Source organism: Gambusia affinis, linkage group LG02 (assembly GCF_019740435.1).
Source record: "Gambusia affinis linkage group LG02, SWU_Gaff_1.0, whole genome shotgun sequence".
In the NCBI taxonomy this organism is placed as follows: domain Eukaryota; kingdom Metazoa; phylum Chordata; class Actinopteri; order Cyprinodontiformes; family Poeciliidae; genus Gambusia; species Gambusia affinis.
The window spans coordinates 11281785-11301820 of record NC_057869.1 but is presented as its reverse complement, the minus strand read 5'-3'; the positions used below and the strand labels follow the sequence as shown (position 1 = coordinate 11301820).

The 20036-nt window shown below is 38.0% G+C and overlaps 1 protein-coding gene across 4 annotated transcripts in view; it reads right to left on the bottom strand.

The window, feature by feature from the left end:
- Positions 1 to 20036, bottom strand: part of ush2a (Usher syndrome 2A (autosomal recessive, mild)) — a 198440-nt gene that overhangs the window by 52804 nt on the left and 125600 nt on the right. For all 4 annotated transcript variants that reach the window (XR_006368583.1, XM_044095875.1, XM_044095889.1 and 1 more), the window contains 9 exons: positions 18684 to 18886; positions 18492 to 18604; positions 17319 to 17535; positions 16842 to 17010; positions 16513 to 16722; positions 6249 to 6472; positions 5315 to 5654; positions 1781 to 1978; positions 1508 to 1662 (listed from right to left, as the gene is read on the bottom strand). Coding sequence is in view for 3 of the 4 variants with exons in the window: in XM_044095875.1 (XP_043951810.1) it covers positions 1508 to 1662; positions 1781 to 1978; positions 5315 to 5654; positions 6249 to 6472; positions 16513 to 16722; positions 16842 to 17010; positions 17319 to 17535; positions 18492 to 18604; positions 18684 to 18886 (1829 nt within the window). In the remaining variant the exon portion in view is untranslated. The remainder of the gene's footprint in view (positions 1 to 1507; positions 1663 to 1780; positions 1979 to 5314; positions 5655 to 6248; positions 6473 to 16512; positions 16723 to 16841; positions 17011 to 17318; positions 17536 to 18491; positions 18605 to 18683; positions 18887 to 20036) is intronic.

Here is a 20036-nt window from a genome sequence, read left to right as displayed (position 1 = left end):
GTGTGTGTGTGTGTGTGTGTGTGTGTTTTTAGTGTATGAGGGAACTGATGCCAGTAATTGCAGTGGTGTATTAGGTTAGTTCAAGTTATCCCATAATTGGGACTGTTTGGCCAATTTTCACCGTTGTACAAACTAATCCAACTCAGTCCTCTTCCATCCACTGCAGGGAGAGAGTGTGAGCTTGTTTGTGTGACCATATGTTTGTGAGGCAGACGGAGGGGAAAAATGGATTGCAGAGAGTTTGGGGTATTAGAGTACATGAATGCACACACTGCTAAAGTTTTCCACCAGAACAAAAAAAGTGTCAAGAAATTTAGTATATGGGAAAATAAACACAAATCTGAACGAATGTAGTTATTGAAATCTAAGAGTTATTGTTTGATCCTTCAATCATGTGATCCTCAGTAATACATAATGCCTTTTCTCTCTCCAGCATTAGAAATTACATCCAGAAAAAAAGCTGAAGATGATTTACAAAGACATTAAAACTGTATATGTTAAATTATCTTAAGCACAAGGTTTGTTGTTAATTTTGATAGAAAACTGAACCATCATTGTTTTGCCCCTCACTGTTTAATGTGTCAATTGTTTGGTAATTTTCCTTTCCTTCTTTGGTTACACATTTGGTACATTCAACCATAATTTTTACAGAATTGTGAGAGACACTACACAGTGGTTAGCAGCGATAAGCCGATGAAATTAATTGTTGTGGCGATATCAGCTCAGCTAAAGCGAGAGAGATAGCGAGGGAGAATACTTTCTGGATGTATTATGTCCACTATCACAAACATCGGCAAGACTCAGCAAATCCAGAGTCCTGCATAGAGAGGGAGAGCAAAAATAAGGCTAAAACAATTTGTTTCTGCAGATGAACATCCTGGACTTACAGTGGAAACGTAACAGGTGAGACAGATGGATAGAACTAAATTAAATTATAATTAGGGGATATAAAACTGAGCACTGGAAGCATGATGTATATTTTCATAACTCAGTATTTAGATTCAGCTTGGGTTTGGAAAAAAGACTTCAAATTATTGTATAAAATGATGTCATAAAACCAAATATTAAAATTTGGTCAAAAAGAAAGAAGTAATATTGAAATATTTGTACTCCGATAAGTGCAGTGATATTTTTCTTATAAAGATGGATTATTAAACATCTACTTCTTTTGACAACTAAAAATTTCAAGCTTTCAGAGGATATTAAGTTAACAAATCTAACAAATCATCATTATACCAAGTTGCCTGTTTATTGTGACACATTACATTCAAACATTTTAATACTGTCAAAATAAAACTACTGTAAATTTTACACCACACAACATCAGGATTTTGTTTGATGTTGACCAGCAATAAAAATGTCCAAAGCGAGGTACATTTTCTGAAGCCGCATGAATCCATAAAGCATATTTTTGTTTTTGTGTCATTTCATTGCCTAATGTCTTATTGGTTTAAAACAAACTGCACTAGGATCCTTTATAAAGATTTGATAAATATGTTTGTCTTACCTTTGTGCTGTCAGTACAACCAGCCTGGTTACAGGCCTTCAGCTGGTAGACAAACTCCTGAAAAGGCCCGATCCCTCCCACATCAGTAAACATATTTTCATCTCCACGGTAACGCTCTTGTCCATCTCGCAGCACAACATAATGGGTTATAATACCTAAAATAAACCGGAGAAAGCTCTTTTCAGGATTTGAGGAACAGACAAAGAGGATGCTTTGTAACACATCACCATAACTCTTTTAAGAAAAGAAAGTTAAACAAACATGCACACTCACCGTTAGGTCTGGCTGGACCTTGCCATTGCAGCTGGACGATGTCACTTCGTTCGCCCAGCCGACTCCAGCGGGGTGGGGCCAATCCCCATGGTTTGTCTTCACTTGTTGTCACTGTCGTAACGTCAGTGGAGCCGGGGCCGAAGCTGTTCCAGCCCCTCACTCGATACTCATAGGTTGTAAAAGGCTCCAGATCAGTGTCTACATCGAAACAAGGACGTGAAAAAATGCAACATAATGGAAAATAAGTCTTTCTTTTCCAAAGACAACATTTTGTATTTGTGGTTGTGACCTCTTACATCCATTCAAACATGGCACTAACATCTCTCATAGATCCTTTGAATCAGCTAGGATGGCGTGTTGAATGCACTCAAAAAGGTTTGGAGGTTGGCTTCTCTTTGTCTGTTCTCTGCATTTTGCTGCTGCTTTGCCTCATTTACAGGTCCACAAAACTTTAAGAACCATGTTAAATTGAAAAATCACATCAGAACAATCTTTCTAAATCAATAAGTGAGATGTAAAGACAGTGCACCTATCTAACTAATTTATTTGCTGATAAAAAGAACTGCGCTTCTTCTCTTCATAAAACAAAAATGTTCAGCTGTCACTGGATGCTGGCTGTGTTCTCATTCACCACCTCCTCCAATCATCCAAATCACCATTAATGCAACTGCAAGGAGGGCAGATTCTCTGATATGTGTACAGTGAGCTTTATGAATGAATAGTTCAACCTGTGGTGGAAAGTTTATTTTAATCATTAACGAATCTGATTTTATTTGCCGTGTTCAGATTGGCTAAAAGTATTAAGTTGTGTGAAAACTGGTGACAGTTTTACTGCAGTAGAGCTTCATCTTGTAAGGTAACAAATAATTAGTGCTTTATAACTTCTCTCATATCAAGTGTAATGGGTCATAAGGTCAAACTTATAAGTTTTGCCGTTGAAAAAGGTCCATTGTAAACTGCTTAGATAAATCTGGACCGTTTACATGCTTTAAAATATGCTGCAGGTGACTGAACTCATTGGCAGTTTTATACAAACATTGATTAACCTGCTGATAGTTTTGTCATCATGCAGTGTTATGTTTATGTTAATGTGAAGCAGATAGAGAGGAATATTTTATCGCTCAGTCTGAATTCTAATACCAGGTGTGAACAGATATGCCTAAATCTATCCAATATTTGTACGTGAATCAGTCAGATGAGGTCATACAGAAAAAACCAGGCACAGGGGAGAACGCTTCAAAAAGATACTTTATACAACTATGCTGTATAAAGTATCTTATTACAAGAAACTCTAATAAGAGTTGGAGTCTGAATCTACTTTTCACAATTTTTTTTCCCCTTTTGTAATATAGATGTTTCAAAATACAACAAAGGAGCACAAATCTATTCTTTCGGAAGACCGGGCGGAGGAAGTGAAAAAGAAAACTTCAGGAGATTTTCAACCTCTTCCTTTTCTTAGAACATCTGAACCTTTAATGACACACAAAGGAAAGGTTTATGTCCACAACATCAGTTTAAGGATTCATCTTTCAAGCTGTTTACTATTATACTGCAAACTGTAAGATATAACACAAATATGCACTGCCACTGGTGCAAAGTTGTAAACATGTAGCCATGGCGGCAGTCCCCTGACGCTGAGATTGTTACAACCCTTCTGGTGATGAGGTGTTACGTTACAGGAACATATATACATACAAATGCACTTGCACACATACATGGGCATTGCTTTTAGTAGTGCAAAGGGACTGCTGCTGTAAATGGCTCTGCTTAAATGGCCAGTCTGGGGCTCTTGTCTTTACTGCTGTCATAACTTAAGTAGCAAAACACAGAGGGACACAAATGTAAATACACATCAAACATCTTTGTTCCCCAAAAAAGATCTCAGAGCTTCGTCTGATTATTAACTTTTATGAATGTAGGTTGTTTGTTGACAAAGTGGTACATTTTTATGGCTCCAACTGTAAATACAAAGCTGTTGGGGTTTGATCTTTGTATATCATGATACTCTGTGTGTGAGTGTGCATGCGTGCGTTTGTGTGTGCATGAGAAACATCTGGTGTATGGTGGGTGGCGACAGCTTTATGTGCCTCTGCCCAGATGGTGTCACAGCATCGCCCTGAAACTCTTATCCTAACCGCTCTATGCCACACACACAAAGTAATCACAGCACATACATAGACCTACAGAGATACTAACTGAATTAAAACACATGGGAAATATGTGAAATTATTGCTACAAACATGATATAAATACTCTTGATCACCTTTAATACTGAACAAAAAGTCTGCCATACCCAAATAAACTGTGTGTGGCTGGACCAAAAATGAAGACACAATCATCCACAGACAGACACATAAACTTACTCCCCTTGGGCTAATAAACTGTGGATCATTTTGAAACAGCATCTAAATGCCCATCTTGCTTTAATTACATACAAGTCTACAGCTCAGAGAGGATTAGCTGCTAACAGCGATTACCTTACACTGCAACAGCTGTTTTAAGTGTAGCATGGTATGTGTGTGATTCTCCAGGGGTCACGACCTCTCTGTACAGTCACCTGATTTCAGCAGCAAACACATTCAAATATAGACTTCTACAAGCTCATAATGCAACTGAGTTCTGCTCTTTTCATATATCAATTCTGCATTAGTTGTGCAACAATCTTACAAAGCAATTACAGCTAAACGTTATTTTGAGGTATGTCAGTTACGGGGAAAAAATAAATACAATAAATCAAGAGACTGACAATTCTCCATCCTAAGGCTCAATCAGATCAATGGGGAGCCTCTGCAAACATCAGTTTTTTAGTTTTACCACTTATACTCAATTTGAATTAGGCTGGGTTCCAATTAAGGTATTTAACTGTAGGAATGTATTTTGTTCTGAATTATTTGACAGTAGTTCTGACAGTATGTTTATGGTTATTGTCCAGCTGTAAGGTATACCAACACTTTACTTCGATTAAATAAATGTAGATGTTTTGAATGATTTCTCAAACATGCATGAATGAGTCAAAACAGTGCATTTGATGAAGAAATTACATTATAACATCATAAACAGCTCAAAAAGGTCAATTTTGGATCATTCTGTCCTTTGTTCCATTAACTTATAGTCTATGAAATTAAGGAAATATCTAGAAATATATTTATGAAGCTTTTAAAAATAGGGTAAAGGTGGTTTAACTAGTTTCCGCTCTCCTAATTGGCCTGATTTAGCTGTGTGCACATAAAACTTTTAGTTTGTTGTCATCATATTTTGTAAATTTCACAGCTTTTGAAAGGCCCAATTGTTTCTCTTTTGTTGGATATTGTAATAAAACTCTAAGCTTTAATCCAACTGAGTACAGAAGACAGGACTTGTAACTGAGGATAACAGAACCTCTATGTCCAATCAGGCTGAAATTTAAATATTTTGCAAAGAAGAACTGATAAAAATCCAATTTTCTACATGTGCACAGCCATTCAAGACAAAACCCTAAAAAGCTTCCAGTTATAATGCAATGAAAACACTAATACAAAAAATGTATTTATTTACCTGTATATGTGTGAACGCTGGCCTCTCCGCTGTAAACCACCTCCTCATGTGACGAGCACATAATTCCTCCTGACTCTGAGTTCTTGATATTTGTGTGACTGTTTCTGTCAGCTATTTTGTTAGGATTTCCACTTATGCTTGTATGAGCTGGCAGGACAGTAGAGAGGGTTTCCAGCATGGTGCTGATGAATGACGTTTGTGTCACGGATTGTGTGTTGGGGTGTGGGTGTGCAGTCAGGACCCAAGTGCAGGCAGTCAGAGATGGATCAAGGTCACAGGAGCCACAGTAAGATGTAGCAGCAGCAGCCACGGGACACACAACTCCCTGCAAACACTGGGGCTGCACAAAGGAGGAAAAGAGACCATGCAATAAGAGAAGAGCTTCCTAGCATCAGTAAAAATACAGAGTATCTTTCGTATTCAAATGTATACATTTTGGAGTTTAAAGCAGCTTTAAAGCAGCAAATCTAGTGCATGTCTTTTTGCATGTGTGTGTGTGTTTTACATGCACCTTAATGACATCATTAGGGCTAATGAGCGCTCCCACTCTTTGTCTGAGTGCGTGCATGTGTGTGTATGTGTGCTTGCACGAACCATCTCCTGCTGACTTGGGAACACACAAACACCGCATGACCCGAGGTGATAAATGGTGGATGGCACATTCAACGACTCCTGATGTGACAATAAGGACGAGTGGATGGTGGAAACTAATTCTATCTGTCCACATGTCCACTTAGCTGACTGAGACAGATATTAGGTATTTTTTTTCACTTACAGTCAGAGGGACAGTGTTTGCTATTTTCTGGAGCAGAGCAATCAAATTAAAAATAAAACAGTTTGTCGTTGCAAAGTCTTGCAGCAGAGATGAATGGAAAGTGACAATAAAAAACTGAATCCGCTTTGAGAAGTGTTTCAACCACAACTTGAAACATACCGCTATCAGCAGCCCGGCCGTGGCTTGATCAGCACAAACGTGCCGTTGGGGGTCAAAACCAATCCCATTGCAGCATTTTTCGTCCAGATGTATGACCTTTGACCCACAACACTGCAGCTTCACTGTGGCATTTCCAGAAGGGTGAATTGTGGGATATCCGTCGTTGTCCACACAGCAAAGTGAGGTTGAAGAGTTTATATACTCTTTTCCACAGCAGATAAAACCTAAAGACAAAAAATAAGCTTGGGGTCATTGTTGTACTGCATCCTTACCTTAGCATGGCAGGTGATATGGGACTTCTACTTAAAAACAAATACAGGCAACGCATTTATGAGACCAAAACTGAACACTTTGGATTCCATTAAACATAATGATTTATAGATAAATAAGTCTTAAGATTCTGAAGCAACAGGGAAGTTTGGAGGTGGGAGAATCATGGTGTGGGGTTGTTTTTCAGCACATCATGCTAGCAGACTGAACAAATATACATTCTAGATACAAAAAAACTGCTGTCATTTACCAGGATGATGAAGATGAAACATAAGTGAATGTTTCAATGTGAAAATTATTCCAAACACTTAATAACTAGTTTCAGAGAAAAAAATGCTGTGAGAATAGGTCAACCAATAACAGAAAGGCCAAGATAGCTTTATTGATCCACTCATCACCAACAAAGGCTTTTGTATGGAGCAAATTTCAGTAAGTGCACCATTCTGTTTTATTACTCATAACTTAGTATGTGGACAGCTATGACTTAATTATGTGGTGGACTATAATAATAATAATAAAAAAAACAAAAAGCAGAATACAAGCTTGAGAGAATACACAATGTATTCAGAAAGCTCTGGAATTACACACCTGTTTAAAAGATGAGATTTCAAAAGGAGAGATATTAGCTCTCGGTGTGTCTGCCTCCATCATCTCAGCATTTGGATTTTCAACAACCTCACTAAATGACAACATTATGCTGTTGATCCTCTGCATTCCTCTCTGCATTTCTTACACTCTGCTCTTCATCCGATTTGCTCAGGAACAGTATTTAAGTTGAGCTGCATATTTTTTCTTATCATGCTTATATACATCCACCTATCCTATTCTCTCCTTGGAACCAAGCATATCTCTCTTCCTCTGGTATGTTCACGGCTCAGCAGCAATATTCAGGCAACGAAAACGTGTAAAGGAAGAGGAAGAGTGTTTGTCGGAGAGCTGCCATCTCTGACAGTGATAGGTGATGTCTGTCTGCCACTAGATCACCTTCAGCTGCAAGGTGACATTTAAAATACATGCTATTCCTCTATTTGTGTATGTTTTGCTGTGGAATATCAAATTTCAAGGATGTGTTTTTCAACATTCTCCAGATAGTCACTTTTCAGATTCAACTCCCTTGAGTTCCGTATTGCTGGCATACTGGAACTGCTGAAGAGGCTGAACATTCAAGGCAACAATTATTGCTGGGAAACATGTTGGGGATTTGGAAGAGAAAGACATTTTTAAAGTTTTTCATATTTTCTTTAAAACTCCACTCTTCATTCTCAAGGAAATATCAATGTCAATGGCAAATTATTGAAATCTTTTTAGAACATTAATTTGACTTACATTCTTTGAAATTCAGCTGAAAGTAAAGCAAATTTATGGGAAATAAAAGCTCCATTGAAATGTTTTTTATATGTACTTTTGCACCTTTTAAGCCAATTTAAACATTTAGTCTTCTTAGGTTCCCAACTAACATAATTGATAAGAAATCTAAATAAACTAAAAATAAAAGTTGAGTTGTTCTGGTAGGATTTTTTTCGGACATTTAGTCATTTGCATTGAATAGCAAATAAAATGAAAATTATTAAAGCTATGTAAGGTAATTTAAATAAAAAATGGAACATGTGGCATAAACCTGAAATTTCTAATCTAACAATAAGCAAATTATGCACAGTTGAGTTCATTCAACTGAAATATATTTCAGACAAGAAATGGAGCAAATAACAAAAACAACGTAAGATTTGGCACCCAAAACCAGCTAAAGCACATCCTGAACCTGATGTGCTGTCTGGCAAAGACGTTCCTTTCACATAATCTGTAATTACACTGAAAGAAGATTTGACCTGCAGATAGATAAAATATGACTAATGCCATAATATTAAAATAGGCAACAGAAAACCAAATGTTACTGTCATGAATTATTTTGTGTAGCTGCTTCATGCTGAGCCCTGCTAGATGCCACCAGGGGGTGGCTGCCCACGATGGCCATCCTTAAATCCACCACTGCTTCCAGGCTTTGGTTGTGCATTCAATTAAGGTTATAATATACTGTGTTAGAGTCAGCAGCTCCCTACTGTGATCCTACATTAGAAATACAAACGAGGGTAGAAGGGTTACTCTAAAAAATGTGCTGTGACGATGGAAAATAAAAGCGTTTAGTGTAAATTTGAGTCATCTGTCTTTACAGAACAATTTATGTGTTGCTTAGATGAAGAAAACAGTGATATGCTAAAAAGTCATTAAGGTCTGTTTAACAAGTAAATATATCCTTCCTGGTGGCATCATCTACCCCCAGCTGTGTTGGCTATTTTATTTAATAACGGACATTAAACTCTAAGTCATAGCTCTATATCATGGCCCTGTAATGGGGCTGCAGCTAGTTAGAAAGTGATAAATAACTTATTGTTTCATTCTCTAATCAGCATTCACACTTCTCGCACATTAAATGTTGTTAATTTAAGCAATCATTCCACTTAAAGGCCAAAAGTTGAGAATGGCACATATTTTATTCTGCGCTGTTGCAGAGCATTATATGCTCAACACATCCATCACAGGCTCCGTATGACAGGGAACTGCATGTGTGTGTGATTGTGTGACATAAAGGCAGCCTGACGGCTACTAACTCACTTAGCAGCGGCAGATGTTGCGGAGCGGAGCGGGGTCTTGGTGGCCAATTCCCTCTGCGCCTTACTTCAGCTTCAATGACGCGCAAATAAACAGCTCAACACTTTTCTAAAATAGCTTTCCTTTACTCATCCCTTGTCCTCCTGCCAGTCTTACTTCTACTCGTCTGTTTAAACATAAAGCATAAAACAACTAACATGTTTTAGTCTAAGCTGCACCAAGCCAGTGGTTTTCAACTGTAGCCTCTGGTAGACCAGACCTGGACCCCAGGTCATTTTTAAGACTTAAAGTTTCAGCATTCCTCTCCATCTTCAGTTATTTTTGGTGTCTTTTCTTCTGACACAATCTGGTCTCTATCACCACCTTTTTCTTTGTTATAAAATTCTTTTCTTTAAAAACTATGTGCAGCTTGCAGCACCCAGACAACCTTTTTGCAGATAAGAGCCCTCACTTCATCTATTGCTTGAGTTTGAACTTTTTTTTTTTTTTTTTGCGCTTTTTGCAACTTTTTCTCTTGGCAACATCTTGAGGATTTTCTCTTGTCACAAACTTTGTTTCCACATTTACTTTTTTTCTGTCTCTGCAACTTTACAGTTCAGTCTGATGTTTGTTTACAGTACTGCAGCTTTCGTTATTATTGCATTATCATCCATTCAGCAGAAATCCAATCCCTGTCTTTGTAAGCGTTATCTGACATGCCTGAACATTTGTGTTAACATTCTGTAACACACACACATACACAGATTTTTTTCTCCACCTCTCCATAAGCTGTGTTTTTTCAATAATTGTCTATGCGTAGACAACATTTTATTACACACCTCTTGTTTTCTCTTTTGCATCACTGAAAGCTTCAGCCCTAATCTTCAGATTTACGCAGGATTTGCATACATTCGTTAATAGCGTCGGGAGCGCAGCGTCAACACAAGGTGCTTAGACAATGTGAATTATTATTAGGGTTTCAGTCATTCCACTTAATGATAAGTCAATATTTAGACCCGCCAATGAACTAAAGATAAAAATGTGTGTTGTGGATTAGTAAATCCGAGCTCTCTAGGAGACCAAAGCCCCTCCACAACTTTAAACAAACCAAACACTTTTAAATACCTGCATATATTACAAGGTGTGTGGAACCAAGTGCACAGCAAGTACATGCATTCAGATCATTTCGTTAAGCCTTGCAGACCCTCTGCTTGTTTTACAAATGTGCATCGTTTGTAGACTTCAACGAGAAAACACACCAAAAGGTGTTGTTCTCAATAACACTATTCACTTAAGAATTCATTTTATTTCTACTCTCCCGTACACATGCATGCATGCTGCTTGGGAAAGGTGTTTGTGTGTGCACATCCTTGCTCTTTGTGCTCCTCAGAGGCCTGACTACATGTCATGTCAAGAGATAAAATCAGAGAGGATTGACTTTCTCACACAGTGCACAGAGTTCCCCTGTGAACACACACATATGGACGAGGAGGCAGCAATCACACTTGCATAATAAAAAAAGATGTACATGTTTTTTCCCAGAAGACCAGTTGTCCTAATGTCTTTGAGAGGTTTTTTTTTTTAAACATTTTTTTTACAGCAACATTACCAGCTGGACTTGCTCATGAAAAAGTGTGCACAGTAATTCATTGTGGTTCTCAAATGTACACACCGTTTTCCCCTCCTAATGCGAAATTTACTTGGTATATCAACTAAAAAACATCTGTTAAGAAAAGGTAAAAAATCCAACAAAAATATGGAAGTACCTAATCAAATAGTTTAAGTACGCAAACCCATAAACAAAAACTTTAATGCATTGTCAACATCCACTTTTCTTGTCCAAAGGACAAAAAGGATCTCACTGTGCATAGGTATCAGTAATGAGAACAGTGCACAATGTTGCACAGCATTATTTATATACTATGGATGATTGAGACGTTCCAATAAGTAAATTAAAAGGCCATCAGAAAGCTGCAGAGATTTCCAAGCAGCCTATTTTCAAGGACTTAAATTTAAGCATTGGAATAAGAATTAGGTCATAAATTTTATTTTAGGGTAAGGGTTAGGGTTAGGGTAGGGACTCCACAAGTTATTTAGTTCTCATTTGTAGTGTGCAAGTTAGATTTAGCATTACCTTCATTTAGCTGTTAAATATTTATTTATTTACTTTCTAGAGTTTTATTTAAGCAGGTTCCCAGATAATAATTTAGATTCTTGATTTAACTGGTGATCAGGTCCCAATTTATTTTCAGCAAGGTAGTAATCTACCTTGGGTAATACAACTTCTTCAAATGTTTCAAGGACAGAAGTGGTCTAAAGTATAAAAGGACTTCTAGTAAGTTTTGAAATTGCTATTGCTGTGCAACTAAATATCTGATTTTGAAGATTATAAATATATCCTCACATTATCCTGGCATTTAGCAAATGGAAAAAATTTCAGTAATTCTAGCTCATCTAAAACAAGAAAGATTTTGTCTGATTTAACTTCAGACAAAAAAAAAGTGTATCTTTTTATTCAACGTATGAATACAACTGATTTATATTTTGGAGACACTTTGTTTTATGGGTGGCAAAAAATAACACTTTATGTTTAAAAAAATATTGCTTAGAATAATTAACAAATAAATTGTCAATACATTTAGTCAAAAAAGTTACGTATTTATCTAATATTAATCTAAAACAGATGTTTGTAAAGACAGCAAAACTGAAACATTATGTGTAAAAATATTGACATCGTGGTGATAAATTTATTTTAAGTTAACTGATCTATAATGTGTTACGGCAGCAATAAGAATACAACAAATGCAAATACAACTTGGTCTGACTGTAGTGTCCGACAGCCTGTGCTTTTACTCTTGCCAGTCATTAAAGTAAACCTAATAGAAAAGTCATCATCATAAATACATTAACAGAGAGAGAAATGTCTTCCCGAGTTACTGGAGCACTTTGTCTTATAAAGCAGCCAGACGCTGCTGTTTGGAATGCACTGGTGTTGGCCATTTTCTAACCCATCAATGATGAGAGGCTTTTGGCAATGATAAGACATTCATACAGATATTTACACACTGGGAAACTGAGGAAAACCTACAGAGAAATTAAGCAAAGAACCAGTGACAATCCATCTAAACTGCAGATACACTCAGACACGTAGGAACACAGAGAATTACATAAAAAGTGTTGAATAGAGGAAGTTTAAATAAGAAGTCTCTGCACACTTGCACTCACATACAAGCAAATGCTTTCCCTCTCACTACGCAGCCAGTCTCTGAATGAGCTAGCTTAACTACTGGGATAATTTCCCTCCAGCAAATGGTCACTGTGCCCTTGAAAAACATATTTGATTATTACTTTTTCCTCCCCCTCCTCTTTTTTTCTTTTAGCATCATCACAGCCATTTTCATCACGCGCTCTGATGATGGCACGGCAAGGCGCGTTAAGATAACACCCCGGCACCGCCAGGCTTTTAACACTTAAACGGTGAAAAGGGATATTCAGATTTGTCCTTGAACGTTTGGATAGGGCCTGCTGGGCTGGGACAGAGGGAGGGAGTAAGTAAGAGAAGGAGTTAAAGAAATGCTCACAATTTTAAGATTTACTCACTTTCAGGGAAAAAAAAGTGAGGTGGGGTGAGCATTTGTGGTAGCACCCACAGTGAGAAATGGGGGTAGTGAGGTTGAAGGGCAGAGTTAAGACCTGGACGCTAGAAAGAAAAAGTGTAAAGGGGAAATGATTAGTGAAGCGCACAGTGAAGTGGGAGAGAGTTGGGACACAATGGGAGGCCGGAGGCTTCCCACAAGTTTCTTTAAACACCATCTAATCTCACTAAAGTCTTAGTCGCACATTTTATACACTAACTAAGACTCTAAAGAAAAAAGAATTAAATAAGATTATAAGTTGGTACTGAACTTGCAGCATAGCAGGAAGTACTGCGAGAAAAATGGCACTCTTCGAAGACAAACAGTGTTTAATATACTTGAAAGGGAAATCGAATGCTGTTTGAACAAACAAGCAGATTTGAAAGGAAGGGATTTAGCACAGAGACGTTGTGTGATTGTGTAACAACTGGAGAGACGGAGGGAAGGATTAGAGCACATCTCAAAAACACACCAGAAACAAAAAAAAAGTGTGCAACAGTAAAGTTAGGTTAGTGTTACTGATCAGTTTCATTAATCAGCTACAACATTATAACCACTTACAGGTAGGAGAAGCAGTGATTCTAGCCTTGTTTTGTTGTAGTCATGAACAGAGTATTTTTTGTTGTATAGTGATTATTTTATGAAGTGCATCTGAACTATTCACAAAATCAAATAAAACGTATAGTAGTTGTTGTTTTTTTTCCCATATATTAGGCTTTAAACTGTGGTGAACAAGCAACAGAGAAAACCACAGACTTGAGAGGATTTTGAAGGAAAGGCCATTCCAAAATTTAGGGGAGAGTCAAGAACTACCAACTAGTTCTTTAGTTGGTACTTCCAGAACTATCAGACACAGATATAACGAAGACATGGGCTACAACTGTGATGGGCCAGCTGTTAAGCTACTAACAGCTGGCCCATCTGAGAAATTTTAAAATTTCTCATCTGGGCTACTGAGAAAAAGAGAGGATGATTGGTGGTTCAAAGTCTTCTTTTCCAATAAAAGTATATTTTGCATTCCTGTCTGGAGGACGAATGGAGTGGCAAAGAATGCAGGTTGAATTAGATCCAGTGTGAAGTTTCCAGAAAGAGTGATTTGGCAAGCAATATGCTTTGATGGTGTTGATGTGTTTTATCAAGTTCAAAGTTAGTGCAAATGGGGATTTTACAGACAGGGTGTCCAATGATGACCCTCAAGGGCCAGTATCCTCCAGGTTTTAGTTCTCTCTCTGGTGGTAGTTACTGCATCCTCAGCGTTTGAATATTCTGCAGAGGCCTGTTAACGAGCCATCATTTTGCCTTTATTTAGAGTATATGCTGCTACGCTATATGAAGATGCTGGTTCCAATGTTGTATTAAAGTAAGATACTCTCTGAGAGATAGTCATAGAGATTACCATATTAAAACACCTCATAACGAGAGAAGATAACCTGAAGGTTTATGAACTTTGATTTCAACATTTTAGTTCTGCAGATGGATTTTCAAACCATAGAAGAAGAACATGTAGGACTATTTTCAAGGTTATTTTGACAGCAAAAAAAATCAACTCCTCTTAAATGGGCACAAACTCAAAAGATATCAGGAGACTCGATACCAGAAATCGCAAATCTCAAAGTTAGATTTAAAAAAAATTAAGATAAAGATGAAACTCAATAAAACTCAGCTTAAATTTGTTACCCTGGAAGCGTGAAGGTTTCCACATACATGTTTCCCTACAAGTGTGTGTGTGTGTTTATATTTAACTGTGGTTTTGTGTTGATATGAATACTGGCGTGTTTGTGTACGTGTGCACATGTGCGCACAAGCCGGTATGCGTATCTGTTGCCAGACAGCTGTCTCCTGGCATTGCTGTTCCCCTGCAGTGTGTGTGTATGGTTGTTGACAGTGTGGACGGTAATGTGTGATAGATCGCACTTCAGGGACCCCATAATCACATCAGCCTAACCTAGTCTATCAGCTGGGCACAATGGGATACCCTTCACTCCTCCTTTAATCTGCTCCATCTACCTCTTCACAATTATTCTGTTCTTTCCAGCTCTCACCCCTACTGACTTTAACCCTCCTTTATCCTGGTATTTTAATTTTTTACTAGCTAGCGCTAGTTCTCTTTAGCGTTTTCTTGAATCTTCTGTTTCGTGTTTGCAATTAAATTTGTATTTTGTTTTGCACAGTGTAAATATTTCAATGAATTCTGTTTGTGCAGGTTTTCTTCTCAACTTTGCACCAACTCAGATTTAAAAATCTTACTTTATCATAAAAGTAAAACAAATTATCTTCAGATGAGTGCAAGTGATGCCAAGGTTAAATAAACTATCCCGCTGTAGCGTGGCTGCATGCATGATGTGTGTGTGACTCTTTGGAAACCGATGAGTTGGGTTGAGGTTGCATAGCTAGCCGCAGTGCTCCCCGACTGTGCAGAGCACCCGGCAAATGGCCCTTAGCCTTGCTAGCACTCCTAGCTCTACGATCCATCATACCATATGCTCTCAATAGGGAAGCTAACGCTAATGACTGATGAGTGAATGAGAAGGAGGGAGGGTGACAAGAAAGAAGATAATATGGAAGAAGAAAGAAAGAGTAAGAGACCAAGCAAAGAACAGACTGATTAATTGGACAAAACCAAAGGTGACATCAAAGATAAAAATGAGATGGAAAAATAAGTAAAAGAGGAAGAAGAAAAAGTTGACATGGAGGGGAGAATATGAACTGCTTGGGAGGCCTTTTCAAGTGAAGGATGACCATAGAGACGGCTCAGTTACAAGAAAGAAAAGAAGATGTGGTTCAGGAGAAGAACAAAAAAACAACATTATTAATCAACTGAAGAGGTCAAAGGATTGTAACTTTGTCTAGAAAAAAGACAAAACTGGAAGATTCTGCAGGATAGTGTTTTATCTACAGTTTATCAAGACTAAATAGGAAAATCTAGTAACAGACAAGAAGTAAAAAAAGGAAATCTTGTAGAGTTTGTCTAATCATGCATTTATTTTGTGATAAGTAAATTGATGAAGCAGAGATCTTGTGTGTGCTCGTATTTGTGTATGTGTATGGTTGATAGGCTAATGGGATACTATAAGCCTGCCCATATGGGGCCATTGTTTATAGGTGATGAATAGAGTCCACGTGTCTTTATCTGGCATTCAACACAAGGCAAACCCTGCCGAGGGCACCCTGTTGACTTCGAGTGTGTGTGTGTGACTGTGTGTTTAATATGTGTATGTGTGTGACAATGAGTGTGTGTGAGACAAAGAATGAGTGTGTATTTCTCCTGCTGTGTGCTTGGCAGTGCCCTCAATGGTGCCATCCTGAGCGCGTTTCATCATCATCTGCCATGACAAAGATGTCTAATGACACACACGTACGTTGACACCGACACATAGACACACGCACAGTCCCATCTGTGCCGTGGTATCTGGGTGCTTTGGGACACTGCGGGAGAGGAGGACAGGGAAACGACCCCACGTTCCTGCACCATGTGTCTATCTCTCAACCCATTCTTATCCTCTCTTCTATCGTTTGTCATCTTCTTCCTAATTCTCTCATCCACTCACTCTCATAAACACAAAGATACCACCAGGAATTTGACCCTGACAAAGCCTCTTTTTTGCATCAGAGTAACTAGTTTTCTAAACAAACTGTCTTTTGAGTACAGCACTTTACTAGCAAACTTTTTGTGGGAAAAGTCTAAGTCATTGTATATTCAGTGGAATCCCAACCCATTTTGCAACTTTTGCTGCTTCTATAGGACTACATGTGTGGTTTTCTCCTCCACGCACCTGGTTTATATGCATGTACAGTATCATCACAGCAAACCAAGACATCATCTACGATTTTGCCTCCACAGCATTGGACCCCGTAGCCATCATGCAGTCTCCCACTGCAGCAAAGCTGGCCGCCTGTCATGGAATAAGGAACCCCCCCACAGCAGCTGTCACCGGGCCCCACAGAGACCCGGCCCTGCAAGTGGTCAGGACAGCAGTATTCATCTAGAAAGACAAGGACAGATGAAGGAAAGACTTGAGCAGCATTGAGAAGACTAGACTCAAACCAAGTGGAAGATAATTAATCAGATGTTGGTGCAAACAAAGAAAGTAAGAGGACATACTGGTTTTTACAGGAACATAGTATCTTCCACAACACTGATGATTAGGCTGAGATGGGACAAGTTTGCCATTGCAGCAAACAGGGTGGGAGGAATCATCCCAACCAAAATAAAGCTCATCACAGCAATGATGATGCGACTTTCTTGTGTGTAGTAATCCATTGCAGCATATCTGCTTAACACACAAGTGCATATATAAGAGGGGAAAGTTTATTTTTGAAGATCAATATAGAAAAATCTACACTTTCAAAGCATTTATTTGTTCATCATATTAGCATATGGAAATAAAATACTGTCTGTTGCTCTGTATTAAGGAAATACACTGCATCAAGAAGAAAAACCTTTAGACCTGTGTTACATCTGTATTTATTTGCATTTTAATTATATTTTTACTGTGGTCAGCATATCCTTACAGTGTATTTGAAATAATAACTTAAATGTAATAGCAGAAGATATAAAAAAAAAAAAAAAATCATATACCTGTGTTTCAGGATGAAAGCAAGACGTCCCACACACGCTGTGACCCACAGGACACTGCAGATAGGAACATTTAAACCTTAAACCACCGGCACTGTCAGAGGACGGTGTTACCCCTGTTGACCTATCGGTGCATGATCTAATGGTTCGTCTTAAAACCTCGTAGCCCAGCATGATCCCACTGGGTCTGCCCGGATGGGACCAATCTAATCTCACCACTCTGTAAGAAGAGAGGTGGAGGGAAGCAAAAACAAAGTGAAAGTGATAGGCAGGAGTAAGTGTCTCCTTCACACTCCATTTTCACAAATGTACAGATGCAGTCACACACACACTTTCAAACATGAATGCATTCATGCATGGTTAATGTCTGACAAAGTTGAGCTACAGTACCAAGGTGTATGCATCTTCATACACTTTACAGTATTGATTTTCTTCCTTTTTTAACGCTGACATTTTAGCAGGGAAAATGATCTGTGTTCTAACACACGGTTACAACCTGCAGAGCATCTTGGGCATCCTGAAACCCTAACCTAAAAAAATCTGCATGAAGAAATGTTTTCTTTCACTTGATGTAAAGCATTATACATGACATTTAGTGTTCTTTTTAATGACATTTATATTATATTGTTAGTTGAAGATTAAGTAAAGCCAATTCCACATCATGATAAGATGACAATGTGTTGATTTCAAGGATAACAGGAGTACAAAAAGGGGAAATTTAGCTCAATTTGCAGTGAATATTGGCACAGAATTGACAGACTGAAAAACTTTTTAGTGTGAAATTGCTCAAAATCAAAGTTAAATAATCCTGATTGATAGACAAAAATATTATTAAATATGTCCAGAACTTTATTTCTTTTGTAAAGTAAATCTTCCTTACATTTTTACTTTGAATGCCAAATTATTAGCAGAATTCTTAAATATATTCCTAATGACAGAAAGTTGCAAAATAAAAGCCATAAAGTATTTTGTACTATTGGGCCAACAAATAAAACAAAACACACTTCACACCAACACTCTTATCATTATATCCATCAAATTGTACTCACTAAGTAGTAATAAAAATTTTCACACAATAACCAGAAATAATAAAGGTGAATTGCTGGCATAAAGTAAAGTAGAGCTCAAGTTTAAGAGGAAAACGGCAACAATACTCATAGTGAACTCCTGTATTACCTGGGACTGACCACTTGTGCGTGTGGGCTGGGCAGATCAGCTGGCAGATCTTCTACTGTGGTTGTTCTGGTAATATTACTCCGAGTACATGCATACACTGTGCACACCTCCACCTGAAATACACATTATATTAGATGACATAAAAGTTATACTGCTGAAATTTTCTATTTTATATTGCATTTGATTTAATACTTGTATATTGTAGACTGTAAAAGGCAGCAGGTCCCCCAGAAGGTATGAACCGGAGCTGTTGTCTACACTGCCATGAAGACGATCATCAACGTAGATGCCGTAACCAGTAACTGCTCCGTTGGGTCGATGAGGAGGGAACCAGAGGACACGTGCAGTGCTGCTGTTTACTGGAACCACTTCAGGAGCAGACATCCCTTCTGGCTCTGAGAGAGGCATAAGAGGGACACATAAAAAAAGCAATTCAATGAAAAAAAAAAAAAAAACATGAGACAAAATAAAAGGTGATTATTCCAAAAATGATCTGGTAGAATCTGTAGAATCAATACATCCAGCAGTTCTGGTCTAAACCAGCAGATACACCAGTGAAAGAAGAAGGATTCACCGATTCTACAGGGTGTAATAAAAACATTAATACCCATTTAACTTTTTTTTGTACATCCATAAACTACAATGTACTTTATTGGGATGTGTGATAGAAAAGCACAATGGCACAAAGTTGTGAGAGAGAAAAAGTCAAAATCTTAAAAGTGAGGCCTGCATTAGATTTCTGCCCTATTTGCCCTATTTACCTAAAAAAAAAAAAAAAAAAAAAAAAAATCAAATGCAACCAACTGCCTTCAAAGTTGTGTAAGTTAAACTAAGTGCAAAACAGTTTTGAACATCTCACAGGGCACTGTTCTGGAGTATGGTACAACAACAAACCTACCAAAACACGACAGTCCGCCTGAACTGACAAGTTAGATAAAGACGATATTTATAAGAGAAGAAAGGATCTGTAAAGAGTTGAGACTTCGGAGGGAGAATTTCTTGAAAATATGATCTTTAGTTGTGCACTTCCCAAAACAGGGCACATCTACAGAATGGGGACACATTAAACATGTAGAAGAAGGTGGCTTATTCAGATGAGACCAAAAATCAACTCTCTTGCCTATGTGCAGAATGCTGTTTGTGGCGGGAAACTAACAGTACGCAATGCTTATCACACTAAAGACACCATGGCATTGGGCATACATGGTGGTGACTGCATCATGGTGTTGAATGATTTTATTTTATAATATTTTTCCACCAAGAGGAAAGCAGGTCAGAGAAGATGGATGCAGCTAACTGCAGTACAATACTAGATGAAAACTTGTCAGAAGTAGTAAAAGGCTTTCGACTGGGGCTGAAGTTAATATGGGATGGTCAAGATCTATATTCATTAAGTCAGAACAGTCCAGTACAAGTCCAGTCCTGAATCCGATAGTGAAGCTGTAGCAAGACTTCAAAAGTGGACAAAAATTGTAGTTTCTACATTTGTAAAAGTGGAAGAGATCCAAAAAGACCATCCAGTCTAAAAGTGGTTCAACAAAGTAT